Source organism: Molothrus ater, chromosome 5 (genome assembly GCF_012460135.2).
Source record: "Molothrus ater isolate BHLD 08-10-18 breed brown headed cowbird chromosome 5, BPBGC_Mater_1.1, whole genome shotgun sequence".
In the NCBI taxonomy this organism is placed as follows: domain Eukaryota; kingdom Metazoa; phylum Chordata; class Aves; order Passeriformes; family Icteridae; genus Molothrus; species Molothrus ater.
The window spans coordinates 52,385,447-52,411,259 of record NC_050482.2 but is presented as its reverse complement, the minus strand read 5'-3'; the positions used below and the strand labels follow the sequence as shown (position 1 = coordinate 52,411,259).

Sequence of the window (25,813 nt, the reverse complement as noted above, 5' to 3'; positions counted from 1 at the left end):
TACACACTTAGCATGAAACAAGTACCAGCATGAACAGAATGATAGTGACCAACACAGAAGGACAAAAAACTTTGGAGCTTCTGACACAATACTTTGTGTATTGTGTCAGATCAATCACCCACTGAGCTCAGTAGCTGGCACCATACAGTAGATGGTGGCAGGTGCCTACTGAAGAATATAAACCCAGGGGAATTCTATACCAATACTGCTCCCATATATATTTTCATCCTGCAGTGAGTTGTACCAAATTTTGGAGCTACTGGTGGTATTATTGTTGGTTAATAAATTTTGGTGGATTTTTCATCTGTGAATTAGATCAAATTAGGATACACTTTCATATTTGGTAAAAGTCCAATTCATTATATTGAATATATATATATATATATATATATATAAATATATAAAATATATAATATATATAAACATATATATTATATATATAACATATATATAACATATATAAATATATATATATTATATACATTATATTATATATATATATTTATATCTATATATATATATATTTAAACCTCATGCTCTTAAAGGTCTTGCATACCAAGACACTTTGCAAATATGACTTTGCTGCACTCACCCTTCTCTTTTCCACATTACTAAAATCATGATAAACAGAGCAGTGAGATGAAGCACAAGAAAAGAAATTATGTATTTGCTGTCTTACCTTAATACATGTTTACATGTACACAAAGTGAAGCATCAAAACAATAGCCAGAGGAAAGATAAATTAAGGCTATATGGGACTGTAGGACTGTATGTAATGTTTCTCTTATAGTTTACCAGCTTCTCTGAAGCACTAGAGGTTGACAGAAAGCCTAATAGCCTGATTTGCTACATGCTTCTTGGATTGGAAGGTGATATTTAATAGTACCATTAAAAAAAGCTCTCAAAACTTTTAGCTAGCAACTGCACAAACTTAAGACTGCATTTCCTTTCTATAAATAGAAGTTTCCCTTCTAAAAGCATTTCCCCCATTAAAGACTTCTGATTACTTCCCTACCAGAAGAAAATTCTATCCTGACTTTTCTGATGAATAGGTTTACTCAGTACAGCATCACAAAATCACAGAACAAGCTTTGAAGGTACCTCTGGGAATCATTTGGTCCAACTTCCCCCTGACAAGCACGGCCACCCAGAGCCAGTGGCCATGTTCAGATGGCTTTTGACTATGTCCAAGGATAGGGACTCCACATTCTCACTGGGCACCTTGAGCCAGTGCTTGGTTACCCTCACAGTAAAATAATGTTTCCTGATGTTCAGAGGGCTCCTTCTGTATCTCAGTTTGTGCCCACTGTCCGTTGTTCTGTCTCTGGGCATTCTGACAAGAGCTTGGCTCTGTCCTTTTCACACCCTCCCTCCAAGTATTTATGTACAATGATAAGATCCCCCTCCAAGCCTTCTCTTCTCTGGATGAACAGTCCCAGCTTTCTCACCTTCCCTTGCATGTGAGGTGGTTCAATCCCTTCATCATCTTAGTAGCCCTTGGCTGGATTCTCCATTATTTTCATGTCTCTCTTGTGCTGAGGTGCCCAGAACTCAGCCTGGACCCAGCCCTCCTTCTGTGGCCTCAGCAGTGCTGAGGGGAAAAGTCCCTTGACCTGGTGTCAATGTTTTATCTGTCAATTGCTGCAAGGGCAAATTCCTGGCTCTTGTTTGACCTGGTGTCCCCCAGATTCTTTTCTACTAAGCTGCTTTCCAGCAGGGCAACCCTCAGCATGTCATGGTACATGGGTTAGTTCCCATATGCAAAATTTTGCACTTTTTGTTGAACTTCATAAGGTTCCTGTCAGACCTCCTTCTCTGTTAAATAGTATTTTTTTGCCATTTACTTAATGAAATTCCTCACTGTCCCACAGAATATACAGCCACAGAACACTCTGAGGTACAAGAAGTGCCCCTCGCTCAGCGTGGTAAGATGGAATTTTGGCTGATAAAATGTTTCCCTGGCAGCATATACTTAAACACTTTACCCTGGAAAAATGCAACCTCCAATACCATATTGATTTTGTCACTACATTCACCGCATCTTCCTAGGTATGCTTGGGGGAAAAAAAAATCGATCAAAATAATGCAGAGCTATGACATAGTATCCCCTTGCCCACTGAAGGGCAAAGACACCCGTGCTGCTCGGCTGACTCCACAAAAGCACCACCAGGTCAGTGCCTTGCAGGAGCCTGTAGGTCAGGCTGGCTGGGGTGAGGCACCAGGCTGAGAATCAGCAGCCCTGAGGCACAAGGTGCCACCTCCATGCCTCCTCCCCATCTCAGAGGTGGGCTCATAAATGGGATCAAACAGAACCCAATTCCATCACCATCCAGACTAATGGTTGCAGATTCCCTGTGCTGGGGAAACAGCCAGCAGCAAATAGAAGAACTAAGAAAACAGAAAAGGCAGAGGGAAGTAGAAAATACAGTCTGTAGATTTTGCCTCTCCAGAGCCTTCATGCCAGGTTTTACCACTAAAAATACCTAGCATCTAGAACAGACTAATTAAAACAAAGAGAAATGTGAATCAGGTTTTGTAATAAATGACTCAATGGAAACATGGATATCCAAAAGTAATTGGCATCTACTTGCTCTTAAACAACTTCAATATAGGCAATATCTTCCTTGAAAATTGCATCAGTCACATGATAAACTAAGTTTGAAATCTTAAAAGAAAGCAGAGCAAAACTTCCAGGCCACAGCAAAATCACAGAGTGTTTTAAATCTGCACAAGTTGTAGATGAATTGTATCTCACACTGATCTGAAAAGCAGCTCAATCTATATGGTGAAAGAACTTCCAGCGGGAGGGATCTCTGTGAAGCAAAACCAGCCAAAGTCTTTTGTAGCTGCTGGCTTCAGGCAGCCCTTACAAATATCCTAGGCATGGGGAACAATCCTGAAATTCCGATGTGTGAATCAGGTAACAATAAAAATTGTTATTTCCTCCGACTGGATAAATAACTTTCTAGACACAGCTGACAACTTGTTTTTCACAGCTTTTTCATTACTTGCTTAGTGCTTTGCTGCTACTATGAACACTACAAGTAGCAAGATATTGGTTTTTAAATCATGTGGCCTTCATTTAAGACAAAGCTAACAGAACTGGGGCTTTCATGTCACTTCTAAACTGGAGGAAAATACTGCCACCACTTTAATAATGATCATATTCTGTGATTTGTAACATAAAGCATAAAAAGAGGGGGTAAAAAATCAATATTGATTTGCTGGCAGAGGACAGGAAGTTTTCTTTATGCATGGTTTTTCTCACCACTGTTTTTCACAAAGGGAGAATTTCATCCTGCTGTGAATATATGCCATACCTCTTCCCACATTCCTGAAACTTGAGTCACAATTCCAGCAGCACTAGCACAGCTCAGGATTAGTTCCAGGATAATCCTTCCCATTTTACATTGACTATACCTCACAATATCTAACCTCTTTGCCGGGACATGTGACTGATCCCCTTTCTCACTCTCTTGCTTCCAGGGAAGAGGTATCAACACCTTGTTGCAGAGACTGGGTTAACTGGGAATCACTGAGGAAGGGGAAAAGTAGGTTACCATTTAAATTTGGGTAAGCATTCATGCCTGTCTTTAGCACATTTTTTTTTACAGATAACCATAATAATAATAATAATAATAATAATAATAATAATAATAATAATAATAATAATAATAATAATAATAATAATAATAAAAAAAGAACCTAGATTGAGAAATTCTAAATCCTCACAGATCCTGAGAGGAAGAGGATTGCTGTCATCACCAAGTCTTCTTAGAAGGAAAGCCAAAAGGAATCTCCTTGCATCTTACCTTCAGAAAATCACTGCATCTGCTCTATCCTTGTCAGGCATCCAGCAAACATTAACAGAAGAGCCTTATTTGAACAAAACCAGACTCTTCTATTAATGTTTGCTGGATAACTTGTAACTTCCACATTGAATTTAGTTTTTTCCTGTGTGATTCACATGTTTTGATTATACTGATATTCCCCCTCATAACAAGTCCTTACTATTTATATGAATGGTTGTCAAGGAAACCAAAAATACAGCAAAGTTGGGTAACTCTTCTGGATTCAGAATTTCTGGTTTCTGAGTATTTTAAGAAATAATAACTTGCTCTAAGAAACAATTGTAAGGAAAAAGGAATTTATACATCTTTGCTAAAATTATTTTTCTATTTCTGCTGGCCTTTGAGGCTGTTCTTGCTCATCACAGAAGCACTGGTGACTTTAATAGGATTCTGCCTCATCTTTCACTTTAAGAAACAGATGGTATCTTCCACACATGTGTGCAACAAGTCTGGATACAAATAACACTGAGCAAAAAGGTTGAGATAGAAATGGATGATTATTTGAACCTCTGGGTCCTGGATAATGTAGAGCAAATGCAGAAACTGTGGAGCAAGCCACAACTGGAAAGGGAGATTAGATATTAAAAAGGCAGAACAAACAAAACCTCCAAAATCAGCATCAGCATACAGCAAAGGAAAATAACTGCAAATTAATTTTCATCTCTGTAGCAAAGTCCATAACACAGTCTGACTGATGTTGAGGACTTTTTTTCTTTTCTTTTTTTATATTTTCCTTCCAAATCTCTCATCAATACACACATGCACACAAAGGGCAGACAAGTGGGAAAAACCTGATTCAAGGATGCTTCTTCAAAACAACATCCTTAAGAACAAAATTAAATGAGGGTGCCAAGAGCTTATCCATGTTTTATACGGATACAACTGCAGACATAAACTAAAACTGATGTAGGTGGGTTTTTTTTTTTTTTGGTCTCTGCCACTTAGGCAACAAAACATTCAGCCACACAGCTTCTTCAGAAAAGAAAGGACCAAAAGGTAATTCACCTACTGGGATCTTTAAGGACTATCTCCCTCCCCTTAGGTATTTAGCTGGCTTTTCTCCCACTTTATTTAGCCCCATAAAACTCAAATGGCCAGTTTCTATTTGAGTCCTTTTCTTTACTCTCATTTGAGACTTTCTAATTTTTTTCATTGTTTCTTGCTATCTCCAAAATGCTGAATGCTCTCTTTGTTTTCCTTTCTTCACTTGTGCAAAATGAGACTGCAGAATGAAAAAGTCTAGCCAGTCTCAGTTAGTGCTGTATCTTTGTTTCTTGTTCCTTTGAGGCCCCTGGCCTCAACCACAGCTGTTTCCAGTGCAGCAGTCAAGGGTGGAGGACCTAAAAGAGTCTGAGCATCCCAAGAGAGGTCACTGAGAACCAGCCAAACATCAGCCTCCAGCCCCTCCTCTCCAGAAGAGGCAAAAGAACAAATCTTCCCTAGAAGATAAGATAAAGCCTTTTTATTTTTTCTTCCTGTCAGTGAATGAGTGAAAAGAGACAAACAAGCTGAAGTAGATAAAATGGCAGAAAGCCAGAGCTTTCTGCTAAAAGCTGACTGACAGGTAGATCTGGCCAGAACTCGCCCAGTGGTGAAAACTCAGGGCTGCCCTTCTCGCTTCATCTGTATGGAAAGATAAGAAAGATCAATTGCCTGCTTTAATTGCCAGTGAACTCAATCAACAAGCTCTTTGTGCTAATTCATCAGGGAAGATACTAATCCATGAAAATATTATCACTGTCTGATGTACTGAAGCTTTTCCACTTCAGTAACTATGCAAGTACATACACACTAGCTGCAGCCATTCCATGTTCTAGCACATTTCCATGCAGCTCTTGGGGTGAAAGCCCAGCAACACAACCTGCATTTTGCATGATGTCAGGATAACAAACAGGTGTCATCAAGATGCACTATCCAGGATAAAATGCAACAGCATATGCTGCATAAACATGTTTTGATGGATAGACAAAAGCTCCAACTCAGAGACAAAAACCTATCTGAAGTGGGATTCTCTCCCAAATGAAAAATCCTTTTGTAAGGATTATCAAAGAAGGTTGCAGAAGTTACAGTGACTATTGCTAACCAAGTAATACCTGAGAAAGGAGATTGCAGGTGTAAAACACTAGTTATCATGCACAAAAACATTCCCAACCAGACACCAAGAATGTTGAGGGACTGCCTTCCCACCCTTTTAAGCCTGAAAGATTCCCATCCAGCTTGTATACTTACAAAACAGTGTTTGACAGCCAGAGTTGCAAAATAAAGAATCATAGAATATATCAAGTTAGATGGGACCCATAAGAATCATTGAGTGCAACTCTCTTCTCCTCACAGGACTACCTAAAGCTAATCCCTATGACTAACAGGTTCATCCATGGTCAGGCTTGGAGTCATGACCAGAGTTCACGAGCTTGGCGACATGACCCTGGGGAGCCTGTTCCAGAGACCAACTACCCTCTCAGTGAAGAACTTTCCTGATGTCCTAGGGTGGTTTGTGGAAAGGATGTGGGAATGCAGCTTCCACCAGATATCTGATATCTTAACACAAAGTCAAAACATAGCAAATGCTTATGAGAAAAAGAATCCATTCTTCTTTTCAGAAGAAAATCCCTACTTACTATTGGGCATCTCACCAGTAAAATCACCTTCCTCCAGACCTAAACTTACACTGTTTCTGCCTAAAGAGTAAGAATAGTAGAACTTCAACAGCTGAAAATGCTGCACCAAAAAAAGGCCATTAGTTGGTGGAACACACATCCAACTAGTGGAATAAATGCTATATCCCATAAAGAACTCTTATGTCTCTTTTTTTCACCAAAAGCAAAGAACTTCCAGGAAAACAAATCAACCTCCACCCTGCAGAGTTGGAGGCCAGGTGAGTGCAACTTCCTATATAGCAATTACTGCTTCATGGGAATAAAAATTACATAAAACAGTGTTCTTTTCTCCAGTGCTAAGTATTACCATCTCTCAAAACTCCTAGGGACTAAAATGCTCCAGGAATACATCCAGAATAAAAAGAATAATAAAGGACAAAAGGTATTACAATTACGAACAAGCAAAACTAACAATAACCTAGTGCAAAAAGCAGTGAATGTGATATGGTGAAAAATTATTCTTTTCCTTTTTTTTATAAAGAGCTACGTTGTCTCTCAAACAATGCAGCATTAACTAGATAAACAATCTGAAGAAAATAAAGACATTGGGAAAGCTGGGCTCCTTCAAAAACAAGAAACACTGAAGTTCATGACATCAGTCTAGTTAATTGCCCTGCTTCTGGTTAAGGGCAGGGCAATTAATTATCAATTATCAAATAATTCAGATAACAGTGAGTTTGCATGAGTAGTGTTTAAATGAAGTGTCCATGTAGCAGGCACGTAACTCTTACAACTTCCTGAAACATCTGAGGGCTAAGTCCACCAGTGGCATCCTAATTCCATGTAATCTTGGAGTTTCACCCTAAAGACTGTCAGATAAAATTGCGATCAGACAGGTGAACACAGGTCCCAAATGTCTCATTAAAACAATACAGATGGAACTATTTAAAAGGCTTTCATCTGTGTCAGCTAAAAACTGTGGAATCCATTCAGCTGTGAAAGGGGTTGAATCTCAAGTAATGGAGGAGTATATGGGAAAATTAACAGGGGATCAAAATACTACTCAGTTTTCATCTTTTTTTCTGAAAGGGTGAGACCTAGACACCATCAACTTAAGCTCAAAGAATGAAACTTCCACAGGATTAAAAAATTTGATTGGAAAAGAGGTAGCTCTACTAAGAGAAATGACTCAAGTCAAACTACCATCAATGGCATCTCATTAATAACCTTACTACGTATCTCAAAAAATCAAACTTTGTAGGACGGCAGACTGACCTGAAAAGTGTTAACTTCACTAAAAGAAACAAAATTTCTCAATTTACAAGTCCAAATGTTCTCATACTAAGTCGACTCAAAAAGAGATGATGTAAATAGCATTTCATTAACAATGTTATTACCTATCCCCCCCTTTAAAGCAAGTGTTGAGACTAAAATCAGCCTGTACACCCTTACCTGGACTGAGATGGTTTCAGACCTGTGAGAAGAGTGACTTCAGCATGTGCTTGTGCTGTGCCAGGCACACAGCATGATTGTCATTTTCACTGCTGTGAAAACTTGTCACACAAAAATGTGTGCCCAGACAAGGTGAACATTATTTCTGTCCACAAGAATGACTATTTCAGCCCCAGTCCTTCAGAAGACTTGGTTCCTACACTGCCTGCTGAACTGCTCCACGGGAAGTAGCTCACATCTGATCTATTGCCCAACACTTCCCTGAATCTCAGTTGTTTCTCAGAAATAAGCCAACACCACAAATAAGCCAACATCATTAACAAATGAGGAAATCTAACCATTTCAGCTCCCAGGTTGTGAATCAAGAATATTCTTGGAGTCCTTGCAGCCTCCTATATTTTTCAGCTTATCAATCAGACATGGAAATACATTTACTTCAGTTCTTTGTAAATCTAGAAACAAGGCTCATTAAACATTTTGATAAAATGCTCACATCAATACTGATCTTCACTAGGAATGCCTTGAGCACTCACTGCTGCTCTTCTGTGAGTTATTGAATGCCCTTTGACAGGGAGGTGTCCCTGTGAGCAAGTGAAGAGCCATTAAGAGCTAAGACCATCTAACTATAGCCATTATATGTCTACCCAGCTTTCTACCTGCAGGTGCCAAAGAAAGAAATTGTGTTGGAGCACAGGATGACCATTAACTCTCTCCAGCAAGTACAGGGGATATACACCCTACATCCCTCATGCAGATCAAAGTGTTCAAATAACTTCTGTATATCCAAGGTTAGGTCAGCAAAATGCTCTCATTTCTCATAGGTGGATGATAATGCTCTGAGAAAGCAGCTGCTGTAATGGGGATGCATGGAACAAACGACAGCTGCCCAAGTTAGTTTGAGACGTGTCTTTTTTAGGCTTTTCCAGGGCATGCTTTTTAATTTCTGTCAAACTGAATAATTTTTGGAAAATCTCATGTGAAGTTATTCATCCTTTTCTCATTCTCTGCTAAAATTGCCTACCCTGGAGGTGCAGCACATGTTGCTGCAATGAGCACTGTTGAGGAAGCTGAATGCCAAACAAAAATCCTTGCTGTTGAAATGTCACAGTCAGCTACTATGATACAAATGTGGGTGATTTTAAGAGGAAGAGAGTTGGCTCCTTAGTCCTCACTCCACATATGTTACACAGAGCAGCTACCCCATCTTCCTGGTGGACACAGAACAGAACAACTGTACTGCTTTTCCCTAGAATCAAGAAAAAGGTGGAGCTACAGAGAGGCCCACAGCAATTAGAACTAAATTATAAAACTAACAAAGAACGCCAATGTTTTTTCAAAGCACCAGCAGCAGCAGGAAAGTACAATGGGTTTACAAAGTCAGACATGAGGCTTTCTTCTCGAATAGTAGTGGAAGCACTGCACAATGTAACACAGGAGGCAGACTTCACAAAGGTTCCACTGTGCTGGGGAGTTTGAATTGCTATCTGTTTCTTGGTGGATACTAATTTCCTCCCAAACAGTCTGAAAGAAAATATCTTGGCTTAAAAAACCAAGTCTGTTAATTTCCAGTCATCTTTACTGAAAATTATTGATAAAAGACTGTTCTTAAGATGGCAGCACTGCATCACAACCACAAGCATCTTTTATCACCTGAGACTTCAGGCCTTTAGCACTCAATATGTCCATTAGCAAATACACAAAATCTCAATTATAAAGTAGAAATTCAAATCTAAAAATAAGTCATAAATGTTATACAAATCTGTAAAATCTTTTGATTAGAGACTTCATTTTCCAGTATCTTGGATTTGCATATTTAAAAAAAATAAAGAGAAGGGGACACGACAGGAAGCAGCACCAGTCAATGCCTATCATTTCACTGACATGTGCAGTGGGCCAGTTACCAGGAAGACAAAAGGCTGGTGAAATGCAGGAGCACTGCAAGCCCCCCATGACACGTGAGAATTTTAGATCAAAACCTCAGTGCCATAGAAACACTTTAACTGAATACTTACTGCTGCGTGAATGAATGTAAACATAAACAGATGCTGGGTTTCTCTTTCTGAGTTGCATTAATAGCAATTAGATCTTGCATATGAAGTGGAAAAGAAACGAAGGGAAGTAACATACTTCTCCTGTATAACTTTGTGTGTTTGCCTCTGAGGCACACAGAGAACTACTTAAAAGATAAACAATCCTGTGCTGCCCTTAACAATATATAATCTGCACGCAGTGCAATGCAAATACAGTCAAATCCTTACAGTCATGATAGTTTAAGAGTCAGTCACTATTACTGTGATTGTTATAGGTGGCTGCAACATCCAGTGGAACTTCTTTACTAGGAAGATGATGGAAGGCAGGAGAATGCTGACCAATTTTATTGTTCAAGGCTTTATCAACACTGCTATCGTTGTCACCTTCTTAAACTGATGTGAAAACCACCAAGCTAATAATCTGTTCATCAAATACACTCTCATATCTTCCCAACTGGCAATCAGAATCCCTCTCTCCCATGCTCAGAAAGTGGTAGCTGCCATTCTGTTGAAAGTATTTGTTTGATCGTGCTTCCGAAATTGGTATATTGCAATACTGCAATACATACAGCCATATCACTACTATTATTCAATGGAAGAGCTTCTGCTGGTATCCAAAGATTTCACGGCATTTGAGCTGTTTTTGGTGCAATTTGCTGCAAAGACATTGACATACTGAGCATATTTTAAAACAACTAACACTATTGGGATTTTGACCTACAGTAATGTTTGCATGGACAATACAATGTGCCAGACAGGACACTTGCTCGCTGTCTAGATGGTAAAGGGAGTCTCCATAGCAAGGGTTCTTACAGGGTCATCTTAGTTGGATTGAGTGAGACTCCCTAAAACATGTTTCTGTACAATTTTTGTAACCCAGCTGACCCATGGTCCTACCTGACCACTGCAAGATATGTATTATGTGTGAGTATAGATCACCTTCACCTATGTACAAAACATTTCCCAACTATCTTAAGTATGTACAATAGACTGTCCTACATGATCCTTTCTACGCATGCAGGAACTGTTCCGATTGATTGTCTTACTCTTGTACAATTGATTAACTTTGCAGCAGGAACTGTCTGTGAATATCTGAGACAGCCAGATTCTTTGCCCAGGATGTTAATCGACATGCTTAAGCATACAAATTGGTCTAGCCACAGCAGGGTCTGCCTGGGGAATCTCAACAACTGTCTGAAATTCCCACCAGGACCACTCCTGTAACAAGCTGTCAAATACTTCTTGTGCCAGCAGTTCCATCAATCACCTAGCTTCAACTTGGGCTGCTGTCTCAAACCAGTCCTTTATCTCACCTGTGCAGACAACAAGCCTGGGAGTTCCTGGACCACTGAGGGAATTTGAGTGCACTAGGGTTGCACACAGGCACAGCCCCAAGAACCAGCTATGCTACAATCATAATTAAAGAATTAAACTTTATTTTCCTGCTTAAGTCTCATAGCCCTTGCCCATTAGCTCAGCTGGCTAGAGCATGGTGCTAATGACACCAAGGTTGTGGGTTCAATCTCTCTACAGACCCTTCACTCAAGAGCTGGACTCAATGATCCTTGTGGGTCTCTTCTAACTCAGAGTATTTTGTGATGTCTGTCTAAATGATGTCAATATCCGACCTAGTGAACTGGCTTCAAAATTCAGATGAAAGTGGCTAAGAAGTAATTCACCTCATACTGCAGCAAATGCCCAGAGATAGGTGATCTTTATGCCATGCATTACTTGAGTTTGGTTGTGCCGTATCAGACTACTGATTTTGACTGAGTGTGCAGATGTCAACATTTCTGATAGGAAATCACCTAATGCAGCACTGGTACTCAGATTTGTGGTCTGTTGTTTCGGGGAACAGTAAAAGCTGCAATATTGTCTATATGTATAGCAAAGAATGGAGCTTTCCATATTTCTCTTTCAGTTCAAATGTTCATCTATTACAAAACCCTGTTCACCAACCCTTCAAATTCATAAATGAATTGCAGCACATATGCACTAAACTATTTAAAGGAGATGGCTTTTCTGCTCTATCAGTGATTAAAGGACTGTGTATCTGGGCCATTTACTCACAGCAGAGCAGGCAACTGCTCATTTTACATTCTGCCTTCTTCAGTTCACCTGATGTTGTCACCAGTGTGTCAAGCAACAGGTGGGAAAACAAACTCACTGATTCCATGTTTAACAACAAAGTGCAGAAGCCAAGTGCCCAAGCTGCACACCTTCAATAGTTTGTTCTGCAGCTTCTTCATGTAAGACTGAACTGAAAAAAACACAATACCCTGCAGCCACATATGTGCAAATCACAGCTGTAATAGATGAATGTTTCACAAGTATTTTTTTTTCCTTTTATTTAATGCTCAAAGACCATTTTCAGTTTCCAGTTATTTTGTGGGATGCATTGTTGTATTAGATATGTCTATGCATTAGGACCAAAGCTGACTAACACAACTAAACTGATCATATAAAGTGAATTTACATTGCCAAGTAACTTTCCAGTTTGCAGTCGCAGCCATATGTGGCCACATAAATTCGGAAGAGTTTTGTGTGGGCCATACTGAGTAGTGCAAGAATGAAGTATGTAGCTGTGGAATAGTTCAATTACTGGCACCATTATCAGCAGCCTACACTTCAAGGACGCTTATTGCTGATTACTGACTGCACGTAGCAGGTTTAGTTAATGGGAGAGAGTTCCAAATCCTAACAGCTAATGAGTTGAGGGAGAGCTTTTAAGCACCCATCCGTGTTCCTTGAGGTTTTTGGCAAGGCAGTGAGGAGACAGGCCAAGTTATGTTGGGGAAGGTTACAAGCATCTTAGTACAACTGGCTGTTAAAATCTTCAAACTAACTGGTTTAAAGAAATACATCCAGCAAGCTGACATCTCAACTGCGTCTGACCCTGTTCCTGGAAATGCTGTTATTTTGGCTCAGCTCCACAGTTAAGTTTCCTCCTCTTCTATCCCATCCCTTATAATGTACCCCAAGCAAAGATATACCTTTCCTTGGCCATTCTTTCCTGTACTCCATCTCTCTTCTAAGCAGGCTGCTAGTATTTTGGCAGCATCTGCTTCTAGGGAGAGAATGAACCTAGGCTTTTGTGGTGCAACAGGAATGTGAACAGCTGTGTCACCTTGCAAAAGGAAAAATAATTCTTCTCTAAGTTTTAAAAGGAACATCTGACATGCTTAATTCACAGCAGCAAAGTAGATATGTTGGTTTGCTGGCCCTAGAAATTCTGATATAATCCATGATATCTTGTCTTCCCTTTCTTGCAGTGAAGTGTCCAGTTTTCCTCTAAAACCTGAGAGAAAACAACAGCCACAGCCAAGACTAATTTTCTGTGCCTTTCTTCAGGACACTGGTATCTCTTAGCTATACAGCATGTATTTTAAGAGCTGCAGGATATGTTAAGAAACACTGCCAAATACCAAATACTTTAGTCTCTAAATTCTGCCTTTAAAAAAATTAATATGCTACTGGAAACTGTTGCCTGAATTCTAAATAGCTACTTGAAAACAAAAAAGCATCCATATTATTTATGGAGGATCTAATATTATGTGCTCTCTTCCACTGTTTGAGCAGGAACAGGAGCAGAAGCAGGACTTTTCCTAGGACTTAAGGGCTTAATCTAACATGCCAGCTCCTGCTGCGTTAGAAGGAAGAGGCTGGAAGCTCATACATATCCAATGGGAAAAAAACAAACATGAAATGAAATGTTTTCTGCAGCAGCTAAAATGTGTTCCAAAACAACTGAACATCAGTGAATGAAAGCTAAGCAGAAAGTTCTCATGCCATTACTCAGTTTAAACCCTTTTAAAAGTCAGAAATTGGCATTGATTGCAGGCTTAAAAAAGAACTATGGAGGGTCATTTAAACTGAAACATAACATATACTGTAACAGTGAATCCATAGATCACTTCAGAGAAAGACAGGCTTTCTAGTAAACATCCAGCATCAGCTCTATGTTTTCTTAACACCAGGTAGCAAAATACAGCTCCCAAGAGTGCAGGTGAAATACATGAACCTAAACCAATCATTAAATCCTCTCTAGGGGCTACATAAGAAACAAATGAGATGAGCTTCTACAGCTGTCTGTAAACAGCTCCTCTGTCGTCTTTGCTAAAACCTGCAAAATGATCTGGATATGAGCCAGCATCATTCCTGGTTTTTTAAAACTCTGTTTATATTTATAACTCTTTGCTCTCCTTTGCCAGTGTCTATCACATTCTCCTATGCTCAGTACTATATACGGTGATTCTTTGGCCACTGAAACCAGGGAAATTGCTTGGTATGGAAAATGATGAGCTCTGAACAAGAGGGGCAAACCTGGAAAGACCTATTTATGCATCAATACCTGCATCCAGCTAGAAACTGGTCCTCAACCTAAAGCCTATGGGTTGCATGCAAGATAATCTAGTGTGCATGTAGGTCACCGGTCATATAAAAAAATCAAGGCTGATTGAAGAGGGAGGGATAAAACAGTTTTGCTCTGTAGCCTCATATCTACTCAGTGTTTTGCCTATAAATCAGAAATTGGGGATCACTGAAGTAAGCTCTCTTGATTATTATTTACTTAACTAGATTGGACCATACCCAAATGACCAGAAGGAAAACACGAAGAGGTCTGTCTTCCCCAGCTGAGAGGCTAATTAAAAACCCTACAATTTGCAGAAAAGCACATGTAACATAGACACGTACGAGATTGATAGGAAAAAACCTCCTCCTTGCTATAAAGCTATAAAGAACAGAAGGGGGATCTCTGGCTAATTAGGTTAATATCAGCTTATGGCTTCATGTAAAAGAACCAATGAAAAATAAAACCAGAAACAAAGTATTTTTCTCAAGAATCACTTTTTTCCCTTTTCCATCTCTTTCTAAAGCTTTCTGTATTCAATATTTCCCAACGTGCTGTGCTTTGAATTTCCCCTTTAGTAAGTACAGCAATTTGCTAAATTTAAGGTTTTTTCCTTGTTTCAGGGTCCTGTTCAGAACAATCTGGTAAGTCATAAAAATTACTGCCACCAACTTCGAATGCTAAAGTCTGAATACTTCATTCTACCTCCACAGGTAAAAAAAAACATACAGCTCCAAATTGATGCTGTGCTTCCATGTTCTGATTTAAACTTTTTAAGTATGAAAAGAGAATTACTTTGAGTGAGTGATTCCCAACCCCCCCACCCCGTTGACTGAACTCTTTTAATAATCATTTCTTTTGGAAGGGCATCCATACAAAAAAGGTAGCTATTGTACTAATGCTACCTTGTCGAAGTGTGTGTACTTAGAGTTTCACACACCTGTGCTTGAGGAATGCAAGGCAGTTAGGTGTTTCCAGTAATAGACTTGGGTTTATTGAGCAAGATTCTTAAGATTTCACCATTGCTACTAGGAAGAAGTATCCTTAAAAAAACATAGTGTGATCAGATGGACAGCCAGAATCCTCTTGCTAGCAAGTAAAATTCTAAGCTGCTACACAAAACATTTCATTAGCTGCTCTCATTCTAGAGAACTGCACTGATTTTAGCCATTTAGCATCTTCCAGTTACGTGTAATCAGGGTTACAGCCATGTCAGCTAGAATTAGTTGTCATCAGGGAGAATATTTTTAGGCAGTAGTTCCCCTGCAATTCACCAGTCAAGGGAGATGAGGAACAAAGGGTGACATGAAATCACAAGTATATGACTGACACCTGTGTCTGTGTGTCTTTACCTTGAGCTCATCTGCATCATAGAAGTCTATGCGCACCGCCGGGACCATCCACGTCTGGAACAGAGTTGCCAGGATCTGTTTGGCAATTGCATCTGCGATGAGGTGGAAGTGGAGTGGGTTCCGCCTGATATGAGGAGGGAGAGGAACGCGTTAGTTCAAAGGTTTCTAATTCCTGTTCTTAAAGGACAACATCATAATTTACAAAGTTTTATCTGTGTCTACCATGTCAAGTTTTGAGTGTGCAGCATGTCTGGTGGAGTCCTGCTCTGTGGCCAAAACACTGAGACACAATTTGAATACACATGACCACAACACAATACTCAATCAGTTTCTGGGTGGCCATGAACACACAGAACCTTTGACTCCAGCAGAATGTGATGATTTGTAACACCTAAGAGTCTTGTCCCATGCACCAGCTCCTTAAAAAAAGGCCAAGTTAATATTCCTTTGGGGACTTGAGTTTTGGAAACAATTGTTTCAGTTTCTAGGTGAACCTGGTAATTTATCTTTGTAGTAAGAAGACTGTCCTAGGTTAAATACAACAATTTAAATGAGGTGAAATTCTGGGACCCTTGAGTTTACATAGAACTTTTCTACAAAACAATCTTGGGGAACCAACAGCTGTCCCATAGGAGCCCAATATTAGATGTTTCAGGTGAGTGCCTTCTAGCTATTCACTGGCATAGTGAACAGAATGGAAATTGCAAATCTTAGCATATCCTTTTTTACTAATGGTTAAAGAAAGGCACTCACCAGAGTGCCTTTTACTTGAAAACATCAGATCTGGGTTCACCTCTGAAATCACACGACTTAGGCTAACTGAAAAGCTTCAAAACAAGATGGGTGAAGCCAGTATCAGCAAGACTGGCAAGCTTTCACAAAGTGTATGGGTTTTTCTATACTAATGTGAACTTAGACATTATAAATACCTTGTTTAATTCCCTTAACCTCCCTCCCTTTTTGGGGGAAAATAAGCAACAAAATTTGATCTTAACTTCTGCGGTAGGAAACATACCAGTGGAAATTACTCACAAATTGTAGTCCTCCATGTTTAGCCCTAGCTTAGCAACTTTCTCTGTCAGCAAAAAAGGACAGACTTTGAAAGAACTCCTAAGAGGAAAATATGCTTGTTTAGACTTCAGCATGGGATCAAGCTTTCTTTGATCCCTAGAGTGGAATAGTGGATTCTCATTCCTATGGAATTTGTAAAGCTAAATGAGTGTACTTGCTAATTGGTATTTTTCATCTAACAAGAGAAGTATTTAGTTTCAGATGTTGATTAAAGCAGAAGATGAGTGATGCTACTAGATTCTTCAGTGTGAATGAAAAGTGAGGAAAACTATGTTAGCTCAGGCCAATATACTTCCATTACATTTTTGGGCTTAACCCAAAAAATGAAGGTTATTTTTTCTCCATTTTCTACATTAATAAAAAATGTGTGCCTTCCTTTCAATGTTTCTCTTCTTGCTTTGATGAGTAATACTGCTTCCCACTGAACAAAGTCCACAGGAAAATGTAAAAATACATATATTTGTTCATAGTATTTTAACAGACCCCTCAGCAGAAAGAGGAGATTGTAGAGAGAAGCAGTGTATGACTGGGTTTTGCAGATCCAACCCAGCACTCAGGGCTGCCAGTGAAGCTGCTGTATTGGCTTCAAGGACACTGTGGATCACATTATGTGCTTACAGGAAAAGCAGAAAAGGGCTGGGTAGCAGCCTTATATATGAGATAATCATGATGGCAGAATAAACCCACTGAAGCTGATCTGCCTTAAACAATATCCAAACCACTAAGCCACAACACGCTTTTCAAAAGACAAAGGTCTTTCAATCTCCAGCTTGTCCTGGAGGGAGGAGGGGAGGGGGAAAGGCACAAGCTGCCAGCTGCTGAGTGTCCCATTACCAAGCTAAAGGGATCACAGCAATTACATTTACTTCACCAGCCCAGCAGGAGAGTAGAAGAGGACATCCTGGCTCATGCAGATTCCGCAGTAACCAGGCACCTTGCCAAGAAAAAAATCAGGAAATAGCAGTGATCAGGAGATACATCTCATTAGTAGAGACAAGGCCAAGAGAAACAAAGTACAACACCGGTGGCTTTGGGTACCGGCAGAGCAGTATCTCAAGACAAATAAATGTTCAATATCAACATACACATCCCACATAGCTCCCTCTGCTAAGGAGGGGCTGAGTCTGGGTTCTGGTAGGACTATTTCCCAGCTGGTGTTCTTCAGTAATTTCCTTCCCTTTTTTATTCTGGGTTATTTATCTTATATTCTAAAGTAGAATAAGAAGAGTAAAAATTCAGTTAAAAAAAAAAGCAAGCTTCTTTCAAATGATCATTTAGTTAAATGGAATTTATATAAAATATTTCATGATGAAACACACTAGTTGAAAAGAAAAAATCTGACACAAAGACACTCAGATGTTCAGCAGCAGTTTATACTTATCTGAATGCCCCAGAGTGTATGAAACTTATATGGGAACAAGTGGGTGACATTTACTTTAGTTCATCTCCTGCTGGGAGAAAGAAAAAAGGATAGCTGTACTCCCACACAGAAATGTCTTTCAAGTTGTTAGCCTCATGGTAAAGATTCAGCTGGAAGGAAAAGTGTGTGTCAGAGGCAAGGCAAAAGATTATCACTTACAAAAATATATCCCCAAAATAGTATAGTGACCTGATGACATCTGCAACTAAATGTGCATCAGCCACCGAAAATTTTACTCCAGACAAGATTTCAGTTCTGTGAAATGTGAGGTTTAGCATGGTGCTGGAAGCCAACAGCGCACAGCCTCAAAGCTGGAAGACCTTCTGAAGGTAACAAGACTAGCATACACACAGATGACATCTTTCACCTCTTCTGCTGTCTGCAATATGTGAAGCCTAAAAGATATGGATTGTTTCAAAGTGTTTAAGAAACAAGTTTAGAAGCTTGAAGATCAACCAACATTCATTATAACAGATACAGAAGAGATTCTGCAAGATGAGAAATCTTTCTCAACAGATGTATGAAAGGGATGTCATGATTATCTGACAACATGATTGAATCAGTGGCTATAAGAATTGGGGATGACAATCAGGATATTGTGAAGGATTCCACTGAAAGCTGAATTTCATTAAACTGGGACATTTTGCTCATTTTCCACTGGGCACATCAAGAAAAATAAAAAAAAACACACACATAAAGGCTGGTTGTATCTTATACTGATAGAAATCCCTATAATGTACTGGGGACAGTATATTCAACTATGGAATAACATGGGTCAATATAAGGCAACTGTGATAAACTTCTAACACAAAACTAACAGGTTTTGGAAAATCCTCAGTATTCATGTGAATTAATCTGTTTAGGAATAAATGTTTCTAGTATCCCAGGTTTCAGAACAATGAGCCCCAGGTCTTCCAGATTCCTTACTGCAGAAGCAGCTATTGTAACAGCCATAGAATTCCTCACAAGGTCCAGAAATACTTAATCTTATTTACTTCAATGATTTTGAACATTTGAATTTCTACCAACTACAACTTTTCACAGTTTCTGCTACATGGAAAATGCTGATGCATTAATGTCTTAATTTGGTAAAATGTAGTTCCAAAATATGGCTATTTCCCATCAAGTGGAAACTTAAGGTTCTAAGTACTCTGTTCAGAAAACTGCAAATCTCCCTATATTAACTTATTTCCACTTATCTTAAGATCAGAACACTATCTGACGAAGTAAGCCATATGTAAAGAGCACACATTTATTTTCCTAAATTACTTTCCTCAAAAGTGAACAAAGGGAGATTCTAGCCAAGATTTTCAAGCATGGATGCTTAAGTATAGGTTCTTAGCCCTAAATATAGGAGTTTGAATGAATGCCCTCATTTTCAAAATTGCTGACGTCCTATAAAGTTAGGAAAATGAAAAGACGTCAATTTTTTAAAAGTCAGGCCATGAATTTAGAAGTCTATTCCAAGGTACCCATTTCTCTACATTTTTTCTTATCATGATGTCTTATTCTTGCATTTCAAAACCTCTTATTCTTCATCAGATTTATGATCTGCTTGCTCAAGCATTTGTGGCCCTTTCTTTTCAAATAGCCACTGCCATAGACTTAAATACGGAAATCTACAATTGAAAAAGGGAGTAGTGAACCAAGGCTCACTATTCCCTTCTGCACTATTCCATAGCTCAATTGTTAGTAATTCAAAAGGCAGCTCCTTGGCTGCTTGGTTACACAGTTCTCTCTCTGCAACAGAGAAATTTTATTTTCTAAGAATACAAAAAGGTCAGTAGCCGAGGGGGTTTATTTCCAAAACCTATACTTTATCAAGGGAAGCACAACAAGGTAGTACCTCTTATATCTGTAACAAATGGTTACAAGAACTTCAAACAGGAATTATAAAAGGCAGTTTGGTAAACTTTTTCTCCTAATGCCCATATGACAATCCCTCTCTCATATGAGAAAAATTTTAATGTGAAAATCTTCAAGATGTTTTTATACCACTTCACACCCAGTATTGATGAAAATGCTCCCAAAGTATTGGAGAGAGACTAAATACACACTTGCTGCATCACTCATGGATCTTCTTGTTTTGTGTTTACTGACAGAATTTCTTTGAGAAGTACTAAGAGTAAATCATGAGCAGATTTTTTTAAACATTGCTTTCTCCATTATGCTCTATTGTTAGGACAGCTAGAAAAAACAAAAAGTGTGTATTGTTGATGCATTCATATGGATCAGAGAAACCAGGTCACACTTTATGTGTTTTGCCAGAATAACCTCACACAAAATAGACTGACACATTAGAAAAGTTGGAAACACTGTCAGAGGTTTTGAATTCTCAAATTAACTCCATTAAGGCAAAGTGGTCTCAATGGAATATAGCCATTAGATTATATAAGCTTTAATTACCAGCCAGTGTTGACTTGTGACTTTTACTTGGAAATTACATGTCATCCTTTTAATTTAATTTAGATTTTCATTTGCTTTGTCTTATTCTACTTGTTCTGAGAAAAAAAAAAAAAGAGTTCATTATTCATACAGCATTCTGTAACACAGCTTCATATCCTGTTCTTAAAAATGCTCTGACATACACTTAACTTTAAGGTTACAAGCAGCCTTCTTAAAGCAGAGAGGCAACTTCATATTAAAAAGCATTTGTCTCGTTGTCTGGTTTTGTTTACATTTCTTCCAAAGCCCCCACACTCCTATGCCACTATTGCTGTAGTATAAATGGAGAGTTCAGCCAAAGAAGTAAATGCAGTGTCTCCTGTGAAGAAGACGGACTGACATAGTGGGGGAAAAAAACAGAAGGCCACAAAAAACCAACACAGTATTTGCTGGCACAAAAGAGAAGTTAATTGTTTACAGATTGTCAGGCTGACCTAACTGCCAGAAACATGCATAATTGTATAAGTTTGTTTTTTATTTTGTTTCCAAATGAAACATAGTGTTAGGCATGTTTTTGAAAAAGGACACATTAAAAACCATTTTAGCTCTTATTCAAGTTAAGACTTACCCGAACTGAGAAATTATCTTTTTAATATGTAACTAGGATTGTGGGCTGTTTCTGTAGCACTCTAAGGTTTGCAATTTTCAGAAATGGAGTAAAACATTGAAAAAATCACCAATGTAACATGGACCAATAGTTGCAAAAGATTCAAGGAACATTATCAACCACAGAAAACTGCTTCAATTTTGAAAAAGAAATGCAGGTGCTTTTTAGCTTACCACTATAATCACTGTTTCCAAAAGTATTTGCACTTCATTCATTTTGTCTATTTAACCCAATATAATACATTTTTAGTGTTTAGTCTTTTGGTTTGGAACAACTAAAGTGAGGCTGCTCTAAGGACACAGTGATATGCTTGTGTTAAACTCAGATAATTTTTTTTACCCCTGCAGTGGCTTTATAAAATCTGTCATAATTGGGAACTGGATGTGCAAGAAAGGAAAGTAGCAAAGTTGCAGAGTAGGACTGAGTATTCATTCTACCAGCCTCCCTCTGTGCAGTGCTTCCAATGCATATTTATCAGACTGCAAACCCTGCACTATCCCAGCTCTGCTGAGTCTCCTCCTGAGAACAGACTGTCAGTTATGTCAAACTGGGTGTTAAAAGCTGCTGGATTTTGTGGCTGGAGCATACGTTTTTGAAAGACAAAACTGGAATCAAGCTCCTTTATCACTGGGAATGAAACTCATTTCTGAACTATGGTGTTCTTATGTGGAATCAATCACACTACCCCTTTCCTCTCCTTTTCCCACCCTCTGGAATCTGAAGATACATGTGGTTTCTCAAATGGTCTGAACAAGTAGCTTGCCTAAGTCTCATAATATATATGGTATGACTCAAATCTTGGTGTTTTAGGCCTGTGGAGAGCTGAAATGTTCAATATGCAGGATTTGCTGTACATTCCTGCAAGAGAGAAGAGACAGCACACTCTATCGATAGAAAATCCTGTAGCTTTTATCCTTAATGACCCAGCACTCCTGCTGTTTTGTGTCTCTATTTAGTACTCTAGCTAAAGTTGGGGGTATAACAAATATGTTAATGCTCCCTGGGATTAGACTGACATGGCCTCCTTTTCTCAGAGCTTTTCCATTAGAGAAGTAGAGATTTCCTATGGAAGTAGGGAATTTAGGTATATAGGTTTGTATCCAAATGCATGCTAAAACATTACTAACCTGTACAGAAATGCCAAATTGCTTAATTACTAACCTGTACAGAAATGCCAAAAGAAGGACATGACATCTTCATGAATTCTAGATAGATTCACTGACATCAGTGTCTTACAACAAACACACGAGGTGCAGGAAGACAGGTGAGGACATTAAGCCTGGTTGCTTTAAGGGGTCAGTTGTTTAATCAGTAGATTGAATTCAGGGTGTGTCAAAGGAAAAACAAAATCTCTATGACAATACATTTGGCAGCATATTTTTTCTGTTCTTGCAAAACTTTTAAGATTGAATGTGGTGATACTGGAAATGAAGGACCAGTAGCCTAACTTAGAGATTAGGATAACAAACTTCTTGTTAAGCAAACTTCTCCATTGGAAGCATACAGACCTTTCAAACAATGGCTTTTTGGACAATGCAAGCTAGGATGCACCCTCTGGTGCATATTTAGGGTTAGAAGAAGTGACATCTCCATGCCTGTTCTCACTGACCCTCAAGCCAGAGGTAAACTTGATGCTGACATCATGAAGCACTAACTATCTGAACCAACCACTTCCAACTCTCCTAATTCAATCCTCCTAAATGCACTATCATGACCTGTCTCCATTCTGCATTCCTATAATTAAATAGATCATAGCAACTAAAAGAAGCCTTTCCATTCACCACCATTTCTAAATTGCATAGTGGTTTCCAAAATAACACTGCTTGCACATGGCAACCAAAGCAAAGAAACTTAGTTCTAAATCAATATTCAGCCTAATTTGTTGTTTCTTTTTGCTCATTCTGCATCCTTCTACAGAACTGCCATTCCAAAGATAAAGATCCAAGAAAGGCGTGCTACTGAAGCATGGCCATGGAGTCATAGCATCAACTGATGCTTAAGAAGCCTGTGTTTTCTAGAAGATAACAAAGAAATGTCTGTCTCTGTCTCTTTTCTGAGAAAATCTTCTCTTTCTAGCAAACAATTTAATACCTAGTGTGAAACCCTAGTTCTAGGCAGGAATGAACTTAGACTTGTCTTTAAGTATGTTCTGAGCAAACAAGGGAGATAGGTTATCTGGAATGTACTCAGGTTTCCTTAGCTATACTGGACTTTATCTTGACCACCTCTGCTGAGTTCAACAAATCCTTTGACATGAGCAGCAGTGCAGGCCAAAACCAGTAGGTTCTTGACAGAGGCAGAATCCATCAGACTTAGAAATACCAATATTAATTACCGTTTTTTTGTTTTAACATTTTAATTTGTTATTATTTAATAATTTAATTACATGACAGTATTGTTTATAAATTTGCTAATTGCTTAGAGGAGTGCCTTAAGTAAAACAGGGACATTTCCTTTAAAGAGCAGAGAGAGGTTGTTTAAACCTTTGAGCTGTGAGATGTCTATTATTTACAGAACATTTGGAAACAGAGAGATTAAAGCCTTCTCAAAATGGATGCAAGTATTAGGATAGACAAACAGGGAGAAGCTTAGCAATAGGATAACTCAGGTCACCACAAAAATATGATTTTCCATTAAATCCCTTAGAAACAACAAAAAAAATACAAAACCTCCCCACAACTTTGCAATATAAACCCAGTTTACACTGAACAATTCAAACTTCTAATTGGAAATAGATATAGTTTTACCATTTACCAGAATTTTAACATTTAGTACAATCCCCCAAAGAGAATGACATGGATATTTACTGTATTTTTGCTTTTGTTATGTTTTTTAGCATTGTTCTTCTGGTCCTACCCCCATCTAACATGAACATGCTACTTCTCAAAAGACTTGCAAAGATTGCGTGTCAATAATGGAAGCTGCTCTCCTATTTTGATTAAACAATACTTATGGAGTCTTTTTTCATACTGGACAAGATGAGCATTTATATTATTTTAGGAAGCTTACCAAAAATGATAAAATGGTGTACTAAAACCATTGTCAGGGAGTGACTACTAAGGCTTCCAGCAGGAGACTGGAGGCAAATATAAGGAGCAAAGTGTGGGACTGGAATGCCCCACTCATGATAGACACATGAAGATGTTACCACATGACATGAACAAAAGTAATTCACTCTTGCACAAAATTGTCTTTCAAAAAAAAGCAGTATATTGAAACTACCTCCCTTAATAAGTTGTTTGTACTGTAAGCATATTTTACTAGTCTATTTAACCTGTTCGAATCAAACAGTCTGATCACTTCCCCAATTTTAATCCACTTTTGGCAACATCATTGGAAAGCATTTCTGAGAGAATTTCTAAACTGGATAATGGATACACACATATGCCCACACAGAGTTTAATGTGAATTCTCTTTTTCTGGAGTTGCTGTCTATTAAGGGAATTGGTTATTTTGTTTTCATTGTACATTTATGCCTCTCAACTTTGGGAGCTAACTGTGCTAAAACCAGGTTGCAAAACCTTCTGAGGGACTGTCAGCAGCCATTCCAAAGCCAGAATAAAGCACCTGAATTTAATGAAATAGTGTATATACTGACTGTAACAGCAGGTTTACTTCAAAAACAAATGTCAAAATTGGAATCTGGGACAGTTAAGCAACCAGTGTGAATTTATCATCTACACCTGTGCCATAAACTGATACCAGAAATAGGCTAAATGAATACAACACTGTTATTACCATTATCACTATTTTCCAGCATTCAGGAGTGTGTAGATGCTTTACAGTGAAGATAGATACTATCCCTATTCCCACAATGCAACAGGAGTAGCAGGTGGATCTCTAATCTCTCTTATTCACTGTAGAAAATCTTCACACAGGTGAAATCTATTTGAGATGATCATGAATTAAATGTTTCATTTCTTAAAAAGAGAAAGGAACCAGGGAAGGGAGTCTGACCTTCTTCTGAAGTTACATAGTAAATGTACAAAAAGCTCATGTAGTGATAATCAGATGTACAATATACAGGAAAAGAAAACCTCCTTTACCTGTGAAATAAGACAGACTTGACGAGTGTGACAACATCCCGACTGGCATTGTACCCTGCACAGACAATGGCAACGTGGATAGTCTGTGGGAGAAAAGGAACAAAAAGAACAAAATTAAAGCCCGCTCCTGTGCTCATCACTTGTTAAGGAGAGCACACACATGACACTGCTGTTGTTCAGTGCTGCAATTGTTAGGGATTTGAGTGGGTGTTTTGCAGCTGTTTGCAACCCACTTGAGGCAGTTTGCTAAAAACATCTTAATTGAGTTATAGCACCATCATCATTCCAAAGTCATTACTACCACTACGTTACATCAGATGTTTGAGTAGAATTGCATTTATTAGCTAAGACATACGTGTGCATGTATGTACACAGACCCTCCCCAAGTAAGCAGCACACAAAATCCTGAGTGTGCAAACATACAGATATTTTTAATCTTCTAAACTAAAGTTTAAAATTGTCTGATAATTAGAAGCAGGTATGATCTCAGAAATTTTGAATTATTTCTGTCTTATGCACAGGCCCTATGGAGAGGGTGAGCAAGCTCTCATGGATGAACATGACTGTGATTATTGGTTTGCCAGGGCTGGA

General features: G+C 38.6%; 1 protein-coding gene across 2 annotated transcripts in view; it reads right to left on the bottom strand.

Annotated features, from left to right (window-relative positions):
• The window catches only part of LARGE1 (LARGE xylosyl- and glucuronyltransferase 1), a 279,977-nt gene that overhangs the window by 115,953 nt on the left and 138,211 nt on the right, over nucleotides 1-25,813 (bottom strand). For both annotated transcript variants that reach the window (XM_036401466.2, XM_036401467.2), the window contains 2 exons: nucleotides 25,223-25,305; nucleotides 15,634-15,757 (listed from right to left, as the gene is read on the bottom strand). In XM_036401466.2, the coding sequence (XP_036257359.1) occupies nucleotides 15,634-15,757; nucleotides 25,223-25,305 (207 nt within the window). The remainder of the gene's footprint in view (nucleotides 1-15,633; nucleotides 15,758-25,222; nucleotides 25,306-25,813) is intronic.